Source organism: Brassica oleracea, chromosome C7 (genome assembly GCF_000695525.1).
Source record: "Brassica oleracea var. oleracea cultivar TO1000 chromosome C7, BOL, whole genome shotgun sequence".
NCBI lineage: Eukaryota > Viridiplantae > Streptophyta > Magnoliopsida > Brassicales > Brassicaceae > Brassica > Brassica oleracea.
In genome coordinates, this window is record NC_027754.1 from 17,780,680 (window position 1) to 17,801,237 (window position 20,558).

The window sequence follows — 20,558 nt, forward strand, 5'->3', positions numbered from 1 at the left end:
TATTAAACTGAAGTAGATTTTGGTACTGTTTGGAAACATGGATAACTGTATAAATAAAAATTGTTTGGAAACATGGATAACAGTATTTTCAATACTTCCTTTTATTTACACATTTAGCCATTGCATTTACAATAAATTAAATACTTATTTTTTGTATTTATTTTTATTTACATATTTTTCCACTGCATTTAAAATCAATTTAAATTAATTACAATTCCAAAGCTTATCTAACCAAATCGATATTCATATATTGACCTTTATTAATATTGTACGAATATTAACTAAATCGCATGTATTAAGAGGAGATAACTACCTTTTCTTATATTATATCAAATTGCATCAAGTTATTAATTTTCAATATAATATTAAGTAAATTACAAAACATAAATAATATACATGATATTTTTTTTATTAAACCAGCGGTTTATGAATTTATGTTGAACACAAGTTAAATCAAACACCCGCGCGGGGTGTGGGTCAAATTCTTGTTGATATTATAATCATGAAGTCTTTAATATAAAAAATATCAATTCTAATTTTTTTTATAAAGAAAACTTATTTAAAACTAATTTCTGATAAATTTCTGACTAATTTCTGTTTTTGTTAATTCAATAGGTCCACACTGATAATGTAAGTTTTGGACATGGATTATTTCTCATCAATCCAACTACCACATGTTCCCTTTTTTTTCCTTAAACATTTGTCTACCACATGTTCTTGATAACATTTGTCTATAAATTATCAATATCAAAAAAAGTTCCAGTTTTGGCCTTCGTTTAAAAACAAATGCTTAATTTTAATGTACTAAAATATCATGATGTATACATAATATATAGACAAACGAAACTTAATTAATATATGAACGAAACGAAATAAACGGACAACAACGAAGGAAAATAGCCGATATATATCGAAGAATCAAAATCTTGTATATGTATCAGGATGATATGATTAGATAAAGAAAGAAAATACAAAAAAATAATTGCAATCTTAGAATCATAGAGTACATTACGAAAGAAAACCATTAATGATCAAGAATGAAGAATGAAGATCGAACGGTGTTGAATCGAATCCTCTTCTCTATCATTTTGTTATCACTTAGCGTACCTATAACAATGCGTGATCGCACTGCATCCACGCCTATAAGGATTATTCCTTCTCCTCTTCTTGCAATCGTAGTAAGATCTACCACGTCTATTGCAAGGAACATTATTCTTTTTAAGAGCATCGTAGCCAATGTAACGACGTCCTCTAGCGAGTTGACGTCGGTTTGTCTCTGAATCCATTAGAGATTCTAGTTCATCATCATCTCCGATACAACCTTGCCCGTTGATGCAAGATTTAGTCAATGGGTAGGTCGCATTGACGGATGTAGCTACCATAGCTAAGATCAAGAAACCAACAATGAGTAACAACTTAACACCACCCATTTTATATGTATCTTTTTGGGGTTTTTTGTATAGATGAGTTCTATTAAAACTCTTTGCTTTAGTCTTTGGTTTCTTCTACGACCTTTCCTTATCAGAGGAGAGGGAGAAATATAAAGTGATAGAGATTGTGCAGAAGAACAAATGAGAGATTGGTTTTGTTGAGGATACAAAAAGGGTTAGACAGATAGAATGTGGTTTTGCCATTTTAATTATTATGTGGTTGTTAATTCTGTTACTTTCGAATTGGGGTTTTAACCTTGTTTTCAGGTCTGATCTTGTCCATTTTTTCCGTTTGGTGGTTAGATCTATAGTTGTTAAGTTATATTTGGCTCTCCTCTTTGGTCGGCTAACGATCTTTTATTATGATGTTATATTTAATCAAATGCTCAAATTAGCAAACTACCTAAACGTTTATGATCAGTTTTGTAAGCAAATTTAAAAATCTTAGTAGAATAAGCATCACGCGTGGATCTGTTGAATCTTATTTTCAGAAGATGTACGCATTTAATAATATTTTGTAATTTTTTGATCCGTAAAATAAACACTCTCTGTCGGTTCCTTAATTTCTTATGCATGTACAAACCTATATTAGTTGTCTTCTTGTCTCCTTGTGTTTGTTGCAAAATTTTCCAAGAGAATGAAAACACATTAAGAAAATTTAAAGGTTTGGTTGTACTTACACAAAAAAAAATCAAAGAAAACTTCAAAAGTTTTAAATCCATCGAGTTCCTTTGTTTCTCGCGGAGTGAACTGAATTATATGAGGGTAGAAAGAGACAAATACGCGACCAAATAACAATCTTCTTACATTGGAGGGATAATCTTAGAGCATTATTAATGGTTAGATACCCACTGAGGTATATATCTTACAATTACATTTATTGTTATTTAATTATATATGTAGACCTTTAAATAATAAGATAAAAGTGAGCCAATGATAGTGCAATCATAAAAATGAGTCTCTCCAATATTTGTCAATAGTCTCTTCGTTAAAAATCGACTCTTTCTCATTTCTCCACTTTTTCTATTTTCTTCATTTTTAATTTCCAGATCCTCTCTCAGAAACCTATGCTGCGGATGTTGATGGACTTTACAAATCCCTAACTCCTTTATTGATTATCAGAAATACATTACAAGATAGCTTTGCAGTTTCCGATCACAATCATCCTCTCATGGTGAAGATGACTGATCCCGACGATCTCATGGCGACCGTATTGCAACTCATGGCATCAACAATCTACAACATACGAAGCATGAAATACCAATGAAGAAGAAGAACTCTATATATATATCTAGGCTTCTATCATAAGTCATCTTCAACCGCAAAGCTTCTAAATCGAGATAAGATCAAGCATGGTGATAAGCCGATGCCAATGACAGTGTTGAAGAAGGTGACTGATAAAGGGATCCGAAACAAGATTACTATGATGAGACTGAAAGGAGGGAAGTGTATATAAGGAGTCTTGCAATTCTGGTTTGGTATTAGATTGTGAATATTTTTTTTTATAGATCCAATAGTAGTATATGAAATAGCAAAGGAGTAGTTTCTTAAGTTAAGAATGTACTTGATGTAAAAATGTTTTTTTGATGAATAAAAATTTTAAATTCATTAAAAAAAAGCTTACGAGTCGAGTAGAAGCTTTCTTCTTTCTGCTTTTGTGCCAATCATTTGCCAGCTCAGCCACCCAACTGCCAGTTCAGCACCGCTCATATCTTGATGTCTATCAGATGTCCTTAGTTTGGTTTAGACCACCTACATTGGTTAGAGTCCTTAATGGGTTCTTAAAATTAATTTAATTGTTAATTGTGTATTTTATGAAGTTTAAAACTCTTGATATTGTAATTAGTTTTGAGAAGGTTCATTGGGAGAACCCCTATGAGGTTCTTAATTTGTTTTTTTTTAAGAAATTAAATTATTAAATTTAAATTTTACAAAACTTATAAATTATTGGATTTCATAAAATTTAAACAAATATGACATAAAGACATATTAAAAATAGAAATACAAATTTATAATTAGAAATTTAAACAAACATGAAAGAAATGCATAAACGAGAAATATCGATTAGTTGTAATCTTGATTTGTACCAAATTTTTGCCATATATTCTCAACCAAATCAGGTTTCAATTGTTGATGTATTGTTTTATCACAAACTCGATTCCGAATGCTCATAATATTGCCGAGATTTGAAGGCATATATGTAGAATACGTGAAATCCACTTGTGAACTTTGGTTTGATTCCAGTTGTGCGAATACTGATACGTCAAACTGAGTATACCCATCTCGTTCGTCTTCTACTATCATATTATGCAGAATGATACATTCTCTCATTATCTTTCCAATTTTTATTTAATCCCACAAAAGAGCTGAATTTTTTACTATAGCAAATCGAGCTTGCAGGACCCCAAAAGCACGCTCGACATCTTTACGTACAACTTCTTGATATGAAGCAATTAATGATGCTTTCAGACCTTGTGGAAGTGGAATAGATTGGACAAAAGTAGCCCATTTTGGATAAATATCATATGTGAGATAGTAAGCCAAATGGTACTCGTGTCCATTGACAATGTAATTCACTTTTGGAGCTCGACCTTGTAATATATCATCAAAAAATGGTGATCGATCAAGAATATTGATATAGTTTAATATACCTGGAGGTCCGAAAAACGCATGTCATATCCAGAGATCTTGTGAAGCTACAGCCTCTAAAACAATTGTTGGCTTTCCTGATCCACGTGTATATTGACCTTTCCATGCGGTCAGACAATTCTTCCACTCCCAATGCATACAATCAGTGCTCCCTATCATCCCAGGAAATCTGCGTATCTCTCCAATATCGAGAAGCCGTTGAAGATCTTCTGGCGTGGGTCTTCTTAGATACTCATCTCCAAATAAATATATGATTCCTTCAACAAAATGTTCCAAGCATAAAAGCGCGGCGGTCTCACCAAGTCGGAGGTATTCGTCAACCGCATCAGCTGGACAACCATATGCCATCATACTAATTGCTGCCGTTGCCTTTTGTAACGGAGAGTGACCGAACCTTCCAGTAGCATCTCTTCTTTGTTGAAAGTATGGGATTTCAGCAGAGAGTCGATCAACAATACGCATGAACAAGGGCTTGTTCTTTCGAAAACGGCGTCGGAATATTTGAGAAGGTTATGTTGCATCTTCACTAAAATAATCATTCCATAACTGAATGTGTCCTTGTTCACGTTGTCTTTCAATGTAGGCTCATTTTTTTTGAACTTAGCCACTTCTTGATGATCACCATGATGAATGAGAAGATTTTCGAATTGTTGATCGAAAGTTTAGTCGAATTTTTTATCTATTTCTTCGAAATTATTATTAGAAGAAGATGCCATTCACTCTTGCTTAAAATGTGAAAAAAGAAACAAATGCTTAAATTGTACGAGAAAAATTTGATAGAAGATAATGTTTTTGTTGGAACAAATGTGTTCTCTGTGAAATAAATGAGTTGGACGACACACAACTTATAGAGAGAACATAGCTCAAGAAAAAACTTCAAAAAAAAAAAAATAGAGACAGCAAAAGCTTGGTTTATTTGTGTCACATGGTGTTTATGTTTTGGCTTATTGTGTCACATGTGTTCTATGTCACATGTCTTCGCTCCACCTGCAATACACACAAGCAAAACGTGGTGAGTCCCAACTAACTAAGCCAAGAAAATATTCACAAAATGATCACAGCAATATTTTAATAAAGATATACGATCATCACTTGTTGATCTGCGAAACAAAAACAAGTTTAACTATCTCATAAAAGTGTTGCAAAAAGATGTAGTGAGCGAAAAAAAAAACAAGTCTAACTACAAGCTCCTGTGTGACTTTGACATAACCATGTTCAAAAATAGCAAAAGAAACTTAGAGCTAAGAACACTTGATATGGTTTTCAAAACAAAGATCGAATTAATACTGAGAGAGAGAGAGATACTTACAGGTTACGAGAAACTGATCATCTGAAAGCTTTTCCTTCTCACAGTAAAGCTGTAAAGGACAAGAGATTGAAGCATTAACCATTAACATCCAAACTCAAGTTTAAGCAATATAGAGACATCAAAAGCAGAAGCATTAACCATTAACATCCAAAGACTCGACAGAAGCAAACAAACTCGACATAAGCATAAAGACTCGACTGAAGCAAATTTTATGAAGACTCGACAGAAGCATACAGACTCCATAAACCCAAGCTAAAGCTAACTTGCCAACATGTCATTAATTAGCTTATTTTTCAAAGCAATTTCTAGTTCACTAAGTGGCTCTGTCTTGGCAATTAGGCTGTCAAGCAATTTTTGCTTGTTAAGCTTCTCCTTCAACACAAAGTCCTTTTGCCTTATCTCCCATATGCTCTGAAACTCCACAAGCGGCTTCACTTCCTTTTCTGAAGCCTTGGCCTTGCTTTTACCTCTCGCCTTTGCTGCTTTAACACCAACATGACGAGTCATTGCTTCATCCTCTCCTTGGCAACCTGGCACAAAGCTTGATGACTGTGCCGATTGGTCATCTAGTTTTCTTCTTTTTGAGCTAACCTTATCTTTAGTACCAGAAGCTCCACACCATTTCTGATCATGGCGAAGCTCCAACCATGCATGCTCGAGTGTAAACTTTACATTGAAATCATTAAAGAAGATTTCATGAGCCATTATCAACACATCATTCTCACTCTGCCTACTGGATTTCTGCTTCGTTGCAGCCTCATAACACCCAACAAACTTACATACACCCTCATTAATCTCCCCCACCTTTGTTTACAGTGACTTGGCTCTCTCTTTTGCAAACCCGAAAGTTTTGGACTTGATGCAAAATATGCAGCAATCCGTTTCCAAACGCAATTGCTTTTTGCTCATTCCCTGTCACTGGATCTTTGGGGGTGTTCAACCAAGCACTGATGAGCACAACGTCTTCTACTGGTGACCACTTCCGTCTTTCTTTGCAGTCAGACACAATGTGTGCATCTTCGTTTGCATCTTCATGCCATTGCGTAGCAAATACAGAGGCATCAGACGCATAGAGTTCTATGCTAGGTTGACGACTGACAAAGGAGAAGGAGGTGTTTGGTTGTTGACTGTTTAAGAGGTTTTGAAAGCTACAAGGTTGACTAAATGGATCCGTAGCGAATGAGAATGAATTAACAAAGAAGAAGGAGAGCTATGTTCGGTTTTATGAAATGAAATAGCAAAGGAAAATGAAATATGAAAGGAGAAAGGAAAAGTTGCTCGGTTTTAAAAGCAAAGTGTGTTAATGGCAATCAATGTATTAATCTACCTAAAACTAAAACAACCAAGAAAGTAAATGTATTTACCTAAAACTAAACCAACCAAAAAGTTATTGTAAATCCTTCTACGCAACTAACAACTACAATGATACTAAAGTTCATTTATTTCCAACCTAATCAATGTCTAACACGCATTAAATGGGACCTAAAACATGATTTTTTTAATTCAGATTTTATGAAATTACCTGCATCCGTATGTTGCTAGCATCTACAGCCAAATTCTCCAGGACACGAGCTGCAACACCTTCCCCTTCACGAAGAAGACCAAGCAGAAGATGCTCTGGCCCAATGTAGTTATGTCCTAAAAGTCAAAGAACAACAACATATCAAATTTGATAATTAATCAAGAAACCTAATGTATGCACAACGTAAATGAAGCAAAGGGGATCCTTTACCAAGTTGTCGAGCTTCTTCCAATGATCTCCACAGCCACACAACCACTGCCTCTTCCAATGATCTTCTCAACCTCCACACGAGAATCTTTAAGATTGATCCCCATGGATTTAAGAACCTTTGCAGCGATTCCAGTCCCTTCTCCAATCAGTCCCAAAAGTATCTGCTCAGTGCCAACAACGTAATGGTAATAAGTCATTAGTTCTAACACGGCAAACATCATAACTCATAAAAAGAAACTAAGCTACAAGGAAATCGATGGGCCAATACACAAGCATTTTTTGCAAAATCAATACAAGCAAATGAAGAGTAGCCAGATTCCTAAAACTCATAATGAAACCACCAAAAGACCTGTGAGAAATAGAAAACTCCACCTTAAAAGTTCACACAGAAGAAAGACGAGAGCTTTCTTCGGTGAAACACAAAACCGACAGCAAATATTGAAGAAGAGAGACAGAGATAGGGAGAGTGAGTGTGTAGCAAAGGAAAGGAAAGGATTTTGGTTTTACCTGTCTACGCCTTTGGATGGAGAAGTGATTTCAACGGAATCGACGACGAAGTGAGAGACCAACCGACAAAGGGATTTCGACAAAATCGAACAAGACAGAGACAGAATCGACGACAAGCTGACCGATTAAACATCATCTCCGTTGGAGATTTGGACAGGATCGACGACGAAGAGAGAGAGAGCGACGAAGAGATTTCGATAACATCGAAGAAGAGAACAACCGAATAGAAAGAGAAGAGACCACATTTTTTCAACCCAATCCGCACCCGCCACGTATGGGGTTTTTAGCAACTCTTCATTCTCTTAATTAGGCACCGGTTCTATCTGATTATTGCATTTTTCATATATTTATTTTTCCTTTTTTCCTTTAGAACCTTGACCTAAACCCCCCGAGCTGCTCTTAGCTTCCGAGAAGCAGAAACAAATATAGTGAAACCAAAAGGACCGATGTTGGAATATTGAGTAAACCAAACCCTGAGCAAGATGATGTTCATGTTTCAGTTCCCTTGCTGTTGTTTGTACTTCTGCTTTCTCAAGCCAAAGAAAAAAAATCAATAAGAGGGAACCAAAGAAAGAGTTTATGTGTCTGTGTCTGAATAACCAAAAAAAACGTGTACCTATCCAAGCAAGAAACCTGCAGAAAAAATGTATTGTATCTGGTAATCAACTAGGTGAAAGTTTTATAAGATGCTAATTAAAAGACTCCATATCATCGACAACTAGAACATTTGAGCCCTTGAATAGAACACCTCAAGATGATGGAGACGTTTGCTCAGAGCATCAAAACCCTATAGATAGTTTACAAAATTGAGACATACCAGTTGAGGAGGATGAATAGAGAATTGCGATTACAATGAGAAATCAACATGAATTGGCAATTGATAAAGCTATGGAAATCATGAAAGTGCGACCGAGACCCAGTAGGAAAAACGAGTTTGAGTGTGTTCCATGTTGGAGTATGTAAAACCCCGATCCAGCTAGGGTTTTATAACCAAAGAAAGATCATCCACAAGTTAGAAGAAGAAGAGTTGGCTGAGAAATCTCAACTGACATTGTCGTGGACCTAGACCTCCAAGAAGAACAGCTTTCGTTGACAAAATTTGTTTCTCCATCTTTTTTTCTCCACAGATCTTTGAATCGAATCTGGGCTTTCCAAGGACAATTAGAGCCGATCATTAAAAAGTAAAAGATTCCTTCCGATATATACCGGTTTCTGTATTTGTAATTTTGTACGCTAATCACTCTTTTGGTTTGATCTTTTTTTTTAACTTGCTCTGATTTTGAGATTTAAAAAAAAAAATCAAAATCTGTCATGTTAAAACAAGAACATCATATATATATACTATTTATCTACCATGTGATTTATAAAATATATCATTAATTTTTTTTGATTTTTTAGAATTTCATTAAAGATAATAATGTCAAATCTATTTCTAATCGACTAAAATATATATATGTTTTCATTTTCTGTTATAACAACATTTTATTCTTTAAAAAAATCATCTTATAAAATAGTGTTAATAATTCTTAAAAAAAATTATTTAAATTCAAAATCACTACTAAAAATATTAAAAGTTAATATTAATTAAATTTTGGTCAATAAACCAAAAAATTCTACTGTTTTAAAACGAGTTTTTAACTGTCACAACAAATAATAGTTACATTTTTTAATACTTAAATAAAATGTTGTTTTATTCAATAATCGTTGGATTAATTTCTAACAAGTGAATATTATAATGTATGTTATAAAATTCAACAAAATAAATTTACTATATTTTTTAAATCCAAAAATTTACCTCAAATAAAACTAAATGTAATTATTAGAAAAAAAAGAAATTGATCTACATATATAAACATAAATGGAAAAAAATATTGCTTAAACTAAAACTTTGTAAAAGATATTGTCGCATTTTGAAAGAACGGATTAAAATCTATTATATATTATTTCAAATATTGTCAAACAAATCAGTTATGGTTTAATGTTTTTATTCGACTCAAGTTTTATATGTTTAAAAATTTAAATCCGAATAGGTGTTCTTTTTCTGTTTGATTCCAATTATTAGAAAGAAAGTGGTCATGTGATGATGATCTTAGCATCTAAAAAATTATAGTTTCCATTTCAAAATGTCTGACGAAACAAAAGCCTTTGTAGATGTTGCAACGACGCAGCTAATCTAATGAGGTTGCTAACTCAACCCTGTTTATTGCTAGTTAACGATATTTTTTTTTTTTTTTTTTTTTTTTTTTTGCAGCAAACGGTTATTCTATTACTTAAACTTGAGGTGATCTCCAGAATAGAACAACCAATAAAACATAGAGATCTATGAAAAGAACGTGCATTCCTAGCTAACGAATCTGCAATCTCATTTTGCGTCCTTGGTAAATAGCTGATCTTGAAGTCCGAAAAACACAACCGAAGAGTTTGAATGATTTTCAGCTCAATTGAGAAGTTGGGTCAATCTTGTGGCTCTTGTATCATTGCAATCAGGTCCTTGCAATCAGTCCCAAATCTCTGACAAGTCAAGTGTTGTATCATGCTCTCCATTGCCCATCTTACCGCTTCTAGCTCAGAGTGTAACGTTGTTTCTCGCCGTATTAAGTTCCTGGTCCCCATAAGTTGAATCTTCCCCATGCTATCCTTCGAGACCATCCCATTCCACTAAACTGAGCTGTGGAGGTCCACGAACCATCCACCATGCAAATATTATCCAAGCTCAAGGCCTGTGTTTCTTCATCAGGTTGTCCATGTGGAGGAACATATATAGTTTCCTTCGCATTATGCCAAGCTTGGCACTCACTCTCTGCATACCTGATTAGTTCCAATGGATCTCTATCTATGCCTCTGAACAACTTATCATTCCTGGATTTCCAGATGTAACAAATTATCCAAGGATAAGGATCTCTATCATCTATCATCTTCCGGCTTCATTATATTATTCTTCCTCCAGAAAAGATAATCCATGTTAGCGTAAACACTTGGCACATGAAAAGTTTGAAAACTCAACAGTTTAGATGATAATGTCCATGAGTAACAGTTTCTTCTGGTTATCCACATCTTGGGCAGTAATTATCACATCGCATATTGCGGCGTACCAAATTGTTAACGATATAGTTGATACATACATTTTATTAAGAAAAAGCAAGGTTACATGACAAACTAAATACCTCGATATTCTTAAGTGTATGCTTGAGAAATTTAGTTCACTGCACCCAAAAAGAACAAAAACAAGAACGTGATCATGAACTAAAAGTCAGAATATGAAATCTATGAGAAGCCTTTAAGAAAAAAAAACATCATTATCAAAACTTCTGGTGACAAAGTTCTATCACTTTAGGTATGTTTCTGAGTGCGTTTACTTGAACCGGTAAGTGGAATCCAACTGTGGATAGCCCCAGTGAGTCTACATGGTAGCATTACTTTGGCTGTGACCCTTCTGTTTGCATAGCGGTCGGCTCAATCCTCTCTCATAAAATGGAGGCCTATAACAAGCGATAATGCTAAATGTCATCATCAAACCGGTGCATGCATTCGTTTAGTTGGCTTTTGCTTGGTTAAACAAGTTTTATCTAAATTCCAACAGGCACGGGATCAGTCCATCAAACTATCTCTTATGATATAGCTGTTATCTCTTATGATAAAATTAACAATGTATCATAAAGAAAAATATCTTTAGATAGTACTAGAAAATGTATTAATTCCTAAAATAGCGTACAAATATAATTTTTTCAAGAAAATATTACCTAATTTTTTGAAAAGTGATTAGGATTTAAGCTTTAGTATTTAAAGAGTGAGTTTAATATTTGGAGTAATTTAGTCATCTTATTTTTTAATTAATATTATTTTGGAGATTTTCCTCTTTATATTTTACTATTTTTATTATATATTTTTTGTGATGTCTAAAGAATTTGCCTTTTTATCAATACTACAAAGAGTACACATGTGATAAAACGGAAACGAAAGGATTATTGAAAAAAAAAAAGATGCATTGAAGCAAAAAAAAAAACTAATTCAACGAATGTTGTAACTAAGTGCGACAGAGGAGACTAATAATGACAGGATTCATGGATGGCGGCTAGGTAAGGATTAAATAAATGTTTTCATTTATTCTAAAATCTTAGTTGTCACAAACTCTGTAAGGGCATCTGCATTGGTAGTTCTTCTTAGAAAATATTACGCTCTAAGGCAGTTTCTAAGTTTCTAATAACACAATGGGCCACATTCAGCTACTAAGGCAGTTTCTTCTAAGTAATCCCCTTTTCTCCATTTGTACCTAACCAATATAGTTCATACGTAACTACTCATAAGAAAAATCCAACTAGTTTATTGGCGGAAACCTATATCCACCGCACATCTCCCCCATCATCCGACGTCCCATAATAAATCTGCCATATATGACAAGACATATATCTGTCTAAATTCTCACTCCTTAGATTTATTTTTTGTCTTTTACTTTTTACGGCCCAGATTTAATCTGTTGTTCTCCCTTCTTCATCTTCATCGTTTTGTTTCAATCCTTTTTTTTAGAAAGAACAGACACCGTAATCTACAGCTTTGTTTATATTTGGCCAGAATTTAACTTCCGCTAAACTTGTGGTTAGTTTTCTAACATCCAATTATCAAATTTAATTCATTTTCACTGTTATATTAATTGATCCAATTATGAACATGTATGAGCTGTCTTGAAGACGCTTTTATCATTTATGCCCACCCCCTACTGATATCCAATATGTTCAGGTCCGCTTATCCAAATCCGAGTTTTTGACATCAGCCACGAGTAATTAGTACACATTTTCTTTTAGCATGTGTACCTCTTCGTTACGTCCACGTGTACACATTGTTCACAACGTCTGGGGTTGTACACGTGTGTCTGTCTATCTGTACAACTTTGTTTCACATGCTGAATTGTAATTTGAGAGAACAAGTATGAACATGTATAAGCTGGTTTGAAGACGCTTTAATATTTTATGTCCACCCCAACTGATACCCAATATGTTCGGTTACCATGTGTACTACTTTATCACGTCCACATGTACATGCATTTATCTACCTCGTGGTTGTACATGTATTTCACATAGGCTGGCTTTTGTGTACAATACCTCTTGATTTGTACTTACACATGTTCTTTAATCACACACACATTTATCTAAGGGTGCTTCCCTTGAACAAAAGCCTTTTCGTCCAAACAACATAAATACTACAATATCTGTCCTTACACAATATGTTCTTTAAACACAAATACTACAAAAGGTAAAATACGTCCTCCCGTTCTACAATATCCCAACAACACAAAATACACCCTTCCTTTTAAACCAAAACAACGCATAGATGTCTACAATCATCACAAGTACAAAGGCACAACCCAATCCTTGTAAATCTCCATCGCATACTACTTCCTAAATATATCCACCAGGTCATCGGTCAGGTGAAGACCTTATTAACCGACGATGTTCATTAATTTGTTGACAAGTTTGAGTGAACGCGAGTACATGGTTGATTAGAAAATGTGTACAATCAGTAGAGAGTGTACGTAAATGTATCCAGTGTACATGACACATACTAATTAATGAACAAGTCCACGGGTACATGTATCATTTAACAGGGCTGTGATGGCCAATGTAATGAACATATAATAGAATCGAAGAGTGGTTTCGTGGGAAATGGTGTGTATTTGTTGTGTAAGATACATAATTGTGTACGTATATTTCTCCGTCGTTGATGTATACCATAGAAATAAGACCATCCACAGCGATTTGAAGCTTGATAATATGTATAGCTTCATACGTGTACACATGTACAACTCAGATAATGTACACATGAAATTTTGTTAGACAATGTACATATATATGTTAGACAGTGTACACATGAATCATTGTACATGTGGATAGTAAATTTTATGTGTACAGATGAACGTTATAAAAATCAAACTAAAACTATGTCTTCAAAAGCCAACAACAAGAAAACATCAACAGACAAACAAAGAATATGCAAAGGGATAAACATGGAGAAAGTATACATAGATTGATGATTCAATTTCTTAGTCATTGATGTATACCATAGGAATAAGACCATCCACAACGATTTGAAGCTTGAGAATATGTATAGCTTCATACGTGTACACATGTACAACTCAGATAATGTACACATGAAATTTTGTTAGACAATGTACATATATATGTTAGACAGTGTACACATGAATCATTGTACATGTGGATAGTAAATTTTATGTGTACAGATGAACGTTATAAAAATCAAACTAAAACTATGTCTTCAAAAGCCAACAACAAGAAAACATCAACAGACAAACAAAGAATATGCAAAGGGATAAACATGGAGAAAGTATACATAGATTGATGATTCAATTTCTTAGTCATTGATGTATACCATAGGAATAAGACCATCCACAACGATTTGAAGCTTGAGAATATGTATAGCTTCATACGTGTACACATGTACAACTCAGATAGTGTACACAACCAATTTTCTCAGTACACATAATTAAAGAAAATTGCTAGACACCACAGAATACGTGTCCACATGTACAACCAAACGCACATTCATTCACATGTCCATATGTACAGCCAAACGCACATTCGTTTACAAGTCCACATGTACATCTATACAGAACCAACCTAGTATGTTGTGTGAGCTTCTCACCAACATAATTCAACAGCTTCTACTCATCGTCCCCACCTAAACGCTTAAGCAAAGCTGGGATGGCTTCAAACGCCCAAAACTGAAGGCTTCCAAAGCAAGACCTCAACAATAGGGCCATTTCCTCCGTGCTGTTTAGTGTGTCTCTAACGCACAGTAGATTATCAATCGTCGAGTACATATTGATCCTCTCGCATGGGTACCGATCCGTTGCAAAGGGGAGACTTCCCTTTACATCCTCTACCGCCACTGTTTCTATCAAACAAAGAGAATCAGGCTCAAAGAAAACAACATCAAAATTAACCAATCTAGCCATCATAGCAAAACTGAAGTTAACTCACCGTCAGCTATCTCTTTTCCCCGCAGACTCCGCCGCCGAGACATGCCTTTAACGCCGTTACACCTCGCCGTTTTTTCTTCGCCGAAAATCGCCTATTCGTTCTCCACTTTTTGTTCTCGGTAAAAACAGAGAGGAAAGTAAATAATTTCTTCTTCAGATCCGGTTTTACTCTATTATTAATAAAATTGGGCTTCCCTTCGTCCTAGAGCCCACCACACGGATTTAATATTTTGAAATTCAAATCACCAACTAAGAAAAATCGAAAGGCAATCGCTAGTTACGTCTTTTTTAGGGGCAAGTTGAGTCTTTTCACAATAAAACTGTCCCAGTAGCGGGAAGTGCCTTTTCCTGATATAATAACATGAAAACTGCCTTAGAGTGAAAATAACTCTTCTTCTTATTCATATCTTAGCATTAGTTTAATATATAAGTAGATTAAGAGTTTTTGGTAAGATACATGTCTAAAAGTGTTGATTATTGGTAGAACCGTTTTAGAAGTTTTTAGCAATATAAAATTTTTTTTTTTTGAAAATGGATAGAAAGGAATTTATAATATAACATTAAACATAAAAGCATTACAAAGTTTGAAAAAAAATTACAAAGTTGGAAACAAATATTAGGAAAGTGAAATAAAAAATTACAAAAACATAAAAGCATAATTTTTATTTAATAGATAGAAACTTAAACATGAGATTTTAAATTGATCATCCAAACTTCTCCCATATATGTTCGATCAAATCATGTTTCAATTGTTGATGGACTGGTCTACCCCGAACTCTTGCTCGATGATCAAGTGAATTGAAAAGCTCAGTAGGTTCCTTAACGACAAAAGAAATATCAGCATCTTGAAACGTCTCATCTTTATCGTCTGTACGTCGTTCATCTTCCACAATCATATTATGGAGTATGATACATGCTCTCATAATATTAGCTATCATGGATTTTTTCCATATTCTAACTGGATTTTTAACAACGGCGAACCTAGATTGGAGGACTCCAAAGGCACGCTCAACATCTTTTCTGACAGATTCTTGGGTTGAAGCAAATAGACAATGCTTTGGAGTTTGTGGTAGTCAAGATAGATTTTATAAAAATCGCCCATTCCGGATAAATACCATCAGTTAGATAGTATGCCAAATTGTATTCTCTTCCGTTCACATGGAAGTTGACTTCCGGAGCTACTCCGTTAATAATGTCATCAAAAACAGGTGATCTATCTAGAATATTAAGATCGTTCATAGTACCTGGAGCTCCAAAAAATGCATGCCATATCCAGAGGTCATAAGAAGCTACTGCCTCTAGGACAATCGTTGGTTTATCGGTTCCTCGTGAATACATACCTTGCCAAGCGGTGGGGCAATTCTTCCACTCCCAGTGCATACAGTCGATGCTTCCAATCATCCCGGGAAATCCACGTTGTTCTCCCTTATGTAGTAGTCTTTCAAGATCCTCCGGTGTTGGACGTCTTAGGTATTCATCGCCAAACAAGTCTATAATTGCGGCAGTAAATTGGTGCAAGCAATTCCTAGCTGTTGTTTCACCAAGTCGAACATATTCGTCTACCGTATCGGCCCCACCACCATATGCTAATTGACGAATTGCTGCCGTGCATTTTTGGATCGGTGATAGACTTGACCTTCCAAGTGCATCTTCTGTAGGAGCAAAATACTGAACTTCCGTAGAGAGACAGTGGACAATACGCATGAACAACGGCTTACTCATTCGAAACCGTCGCCGGAATATATTGGGCGGGTATGTTGGAGTTTCCGAAAAATAATCATTCCAGAGCTGTCGATGGCCTTATTCCCGGTCTCTCTCGATAAATATACGTTTTTTCCGCTCTTTCGGTTCCAGAATACTATCAGGAATTTCTAATAAATCTTCAAAGACAGATTCAAATTCATCATCATCATCATCATTTTTGTGGTAATGGTAATGAGATGAAGATGCCAGTTTTAGGGAAAAAAAATTCTAGTATTGAAATGAGTAGATGATATTGCTTTAGAGAATTGAAATGAGTATATGTATAATGATCGAACCATTCTCATATTTATAGAGAACCATATGTCTTCCCGTGTTGTGTTTCTTTTCAAATTATACACGGGGTGGATTCACGGGTATGAGTGATGTTTTGGATTTTAATTCACGGGTAAGGGGTTTTATAAAGGTCACGGGTATGGGGTTTTATAAAGTTCACGGGATTTGTAGAGGAAAGAAACAAAATAGCATTGATACAATAGTACTATAAGTCCTGCAGAACTACAAAGATGATAACACATAGAGGAAAGTTGATAATGATAATACGACATTACAGAACATAGCCAAGTCTCGCAACCATCGTCTTGCATCACTTAAAGGCGATCAACACACCTATTACAACTAAAACTATGAGCATTACACCAACAACTACTTCAACCCCACCGATAACACTAGATTTCTTCTTAGCTAATTTCTCCTCAACTAACTTCTCTAGTCTAACTACCTTCTCCTCTGTCTCAAGGTCAGACATTAAGTTAAGATTATCTACCTTTTCCTCTAATAGAACTAGCTGGTTTTCCCTGGCCTTCATCTCCTCCATCGTGGCGACGTCCCACCACTTCCATACATGGCATTCGCCGTCATCAACGTGGTCGCAGGTGTAGTACCGTCTCCCTGGATCGGTGCTTGATCTTGATGTTGCTAAACGTGGTTCGCCACCACAGTAACAAGTCTGTGGGAAACCGAACTCCACCTCGGGTTGCGGAGGATACTGAGCCACTTCACCATATTGCGGAGCTTGGTCACGACGGATTAACTCCTCCGTCTCGCTGTACCCACTGTCAGCCCTGTCACCATACGGATCCGAGCTTGAAGGTTGGTTGTAGCTATACCTTCCCATAGATACTAAACCTGCACAAACAATTAGATGGCCAAGGTTAATGAACGATGAGAACAGAAATACAAACCAGAGAACAAACACAAAGCATTTATACCAAGATTGCAACCAGAGAACAAACAGACATACATTGATCTTCAACACATACATTAATAAAACACAGACATATATTAAAAAAAAAAGCAGAAAACCAAACACCAAGCATTTTTAGAAACAAGCGAAGAACTATTTCTCAGAACAACAGGTTTAGTAGCTTATTCTTGACAACTTCTTCAGCCACACTCAGTGGTTCTGTTTTGGCTAAGAGAGTGTCTAGAATAGCGAGCTTTGATAGTCTCTCCTTCCCATCCAAATCATCCTTCTTCATCCCCCAATCTTCCCTCTTCATATCCATAATTGTTGCATACTCAGCCACTGACTTTCCTTTACCCGTGTTCCTTTTAGCCTTAGCGGCCTTTATACCTTCAGGCCGGACCTCATCATCAGCAGCAGTCGTGTTTGTACTCTGACAAGGAGTCTCACAACCTTTTCGTTTAGAAGTACCACTCGGTTTAGGAGTGTTGAGGCTTAGCCACTTCTGTTCCAATGCAGATGCCCTAATGATGCTTACATTAGTGTTTGGACAATAATAATAGCCTCTTAATTTTCTATACTTTAATTACATGTTAAAATTTCAACGCCCAGCAGTAACAAACCGCCAGTGTCCTTTATAGTCGTGCAAGATAAGTTATGATTAATTAAACCTCACAGAAAGACAGAGATTAAAAGTTTCTTTTAAGAAATAAGATTTCCTTTTTAATAAATCAGATTTCGTACGTATATTGTAAGTAAGAAAATAAAATCAACGTGCTTTAATTTTGGTAGATTTGTAAAGTATTAAAATGGACACATCACTAATCATCACATAAATATTTTCACTGAGTTATAAATTTACCAAAAACTAACAATTTTTTCATTCACATTCAGGCAATCTTACTTTTTTTTACAAATTATCTTCATATTTTTGTTCTGACAATGTTTTAAATTTTGGGTTAATAACAAGGCTTATTATCTTAATACATTAATCAAAAAATAATTTTAAAGAATTTTCACACATTAAAATTTTTATACTGAATCATAAATGTATAAATTTAATTATTTTATGACTTAAAACCCCTGTTTTAAAAATCGGCCGTCTAGCAGCCTTGGCGGCCGTGTTGGCGCTACGCGTTACTTTTCTGCCCCGATTTATGTCAAATCGGTTAAAAAAATCGGATATCTGATTATTTTCCGCCTAGACCGACTAAATGACCGTCTAGCCGCCTAGGCGGCCGCCTAATCTATTTTTTTATTTTTTATTTTTTATTTTTAATAATATTTTTATTTGTTTATTTGATCTAAAATTTTATAAATATCATGTATATTCATAATTTTGATGAAAATTACACTATATTAAGTTTATATATTCTATTTTTGTGTTTTATACAATCTTAAACATGAAAATGTATTAATGTTATACATAATTAAAGATTAACATGTTTTATAACATAGTAAACCATCTAAAAATTTCGTCCCACATAATTTCCGATTAATCCCCGATTTTCTCTTTATGCGCTAGGTCTAACCCAACCGCCCGAGTAGCGCCTAGCGCGTTCCCGAACATGGCTTAAAACCAACAGCGATTGCAAAATTCATTATATCATTAAATACTTGAGTATCGATTTATTATTAACCAATAAAATATACACTAAATTTTTTAAAATAATATTTTTCACAAATAAAATAAAAGTAGGAATTAATTAGATATTAACTACACATAGACATAATTAAAAGTATCAAATTGCTTCTATTTTTTTTTTGGTTTTGTTAACGCGGAATAATGAATTTCATTAAAGGGAGAGTATTTAGTTCTTCGTCAATTTTGACAGCATAATTATTATTTGTGTGTGTGTATGGAAGAGTGACTTTTGGTGGCCTTGGTGTGTTGCTTCAGAGAGGTTTCCCCAGTTTTTGAAAATTCGTGTGAAATAAAAACCCCCAATTCACAAACCCTAGATTCTCTCGCTTCCTCTTGATCCGTGTTTCCCTTCATAGCTCGCTCCATTCATTGAGACGACGGTGCAGATTCTTCTGATTCGATTCCGTTTGAGCTGAATTTTGTAGATCAGATCGCAATTTAGGTGAACTTGAGCAAGCTTGAGCTCTTGAATCTGAAACATTCGAATTGATGGAATGATTTGAGGAGGAGAGCGATGACTGGATTGGGCGTTCGATCCAGTAGCTATGGTTCCTTGGACAAGACGGGACTCAACGGCGTCGTTTTGCCTATCCAGACTGCGACTACTACGATACGTACCAAACCGTCTAAGATGCACAAGGAGAGGGAAGGTGTCGTACACTGGATCTGCAAATTCGCTGGGCGTAAGAAGGTTGGCATGTTGCTCCTCTTCTTAATCTCCGCCGTCGTCTTCCTTCGCGTCCTCTTCGTCGGCAAAGGTAACCGTCAGATCGTAATGATTCTTACTCGGGAGTAAGTTTGATTCGTTTAGGCTTAGAATTGAGGAGTCGTTGTTGTGTAGAGTGATGATCGTAATGCTAAGATTGAGAAGGGTGCTTGGAGCTAGATTTTACTTAAGGAATCTACTACTTCAAAGCTAGATCATAATGCCGAGATATTGTAATCTATTCAATTAATTTGAGCTAGGAATCTAATATTTGAAGTAGTTGTGAATATTCTACTTGGAATTGTTGTGAGCGTCCTTTTTGGATTTGTGTTCAGGTGAAGATGGCCAGGAAGTTCAAGTTCCTCCGAGTCTGCATTTCAATGGCAGTTCAGTTGTAAATCATTCCAGCATGTTTAATGAAGAGCAAAACATCAACATTCGCAATATTTCTTTTAATGTTGTATTTTCCCCTCCTCCTCCTCCTATGCATTTTCTTGGCTATACGCTTCCTCAAGGACATCCTTGTCACACTTTCACCTTGCCTCCCCCACCTGCCGACAGAAAAAGAACTGGACCTCGCCGTAAGATTTGATTTCTGGCCACTTTCCAGCTCTTTTTTTTTTTTTTTTTTTTTTTTTTTTT

The 20,558-nt window shown here is 35.2% G+C and overlaps 2 protein-coding genes and 1 long non-coding RNA gene across 5 annotated transcripts in view; 1 reads left to right on the forward strand and 2 right to left on the reverse strand.

Annotated features, from left to right (window-relative positions):
* Window positions 1–833: 833 nt before the first annotated feature.
* On the reverse strand, window positions 834–1,635 carry LOC106305070 (protein RALF-like 4). Its single transcript, XM_013741449.1, has one exon. It carries the CDS (start codon window positions 1,428–1,430, stop codon window positions 1,095–1,097), a length of 336 nt encoding a protein of 111 aa, XP_013596903.1. The 5' UTR covers window positions 1,431–1,635; the 3' UTR covers window positions 834–1,094.
* Window positions 1,636–4,851: 3,216 nt separating this feature from the next.
* Window positions 4,852–8,855, reverse strand: LOC106304418. 3 transcript variants are annotated; one of them, XR_001262738.1, is made up of 6 exons: window positions 8,445–8,855; window positions 7,628–8,150; window positions 7,121–7,281; window positions 6,911–7,026; window positions 5,389–5,437; window positions 4,852–5,066 (listed from the first exon to the last, which is right to left on the reverse strand). It is a non-coding gene; the product is annotated as an uncharacterized LOC106304418 (long non-coding RNA). The 3 variants fall into 3 exon arrangements; XR_001262737.1 differs by having other exon boundaries at window positions 8,244–8,855; XR_001262736.1 differs by having other exon boundaries at window positions 7,628–8,834.
* A 10,540-nt stretch (window positions 8,856–19,395) lies between these two features.
* Window positions 19,396–20,558, forward strand: part of LOC106307097 — a 3,819-nt gene continuing 2,656 nt past the window's right edge. The window contains exons 1-2 of the mRNA XM_013743962.1: window positions 19,396–19,968; window positions 20,252–20,497. Coding sequence (XP_013599416.1) covers window positions 19,725–19,968; window positions 20,252–20,497 — 490 coding nt within the window. The 5' untranslated portion in view covers window positions 19,396–19,724. The remainder of the gene's footprint in view (window positions 19,969–20,251; window positions 20,498–20,558) is intronic.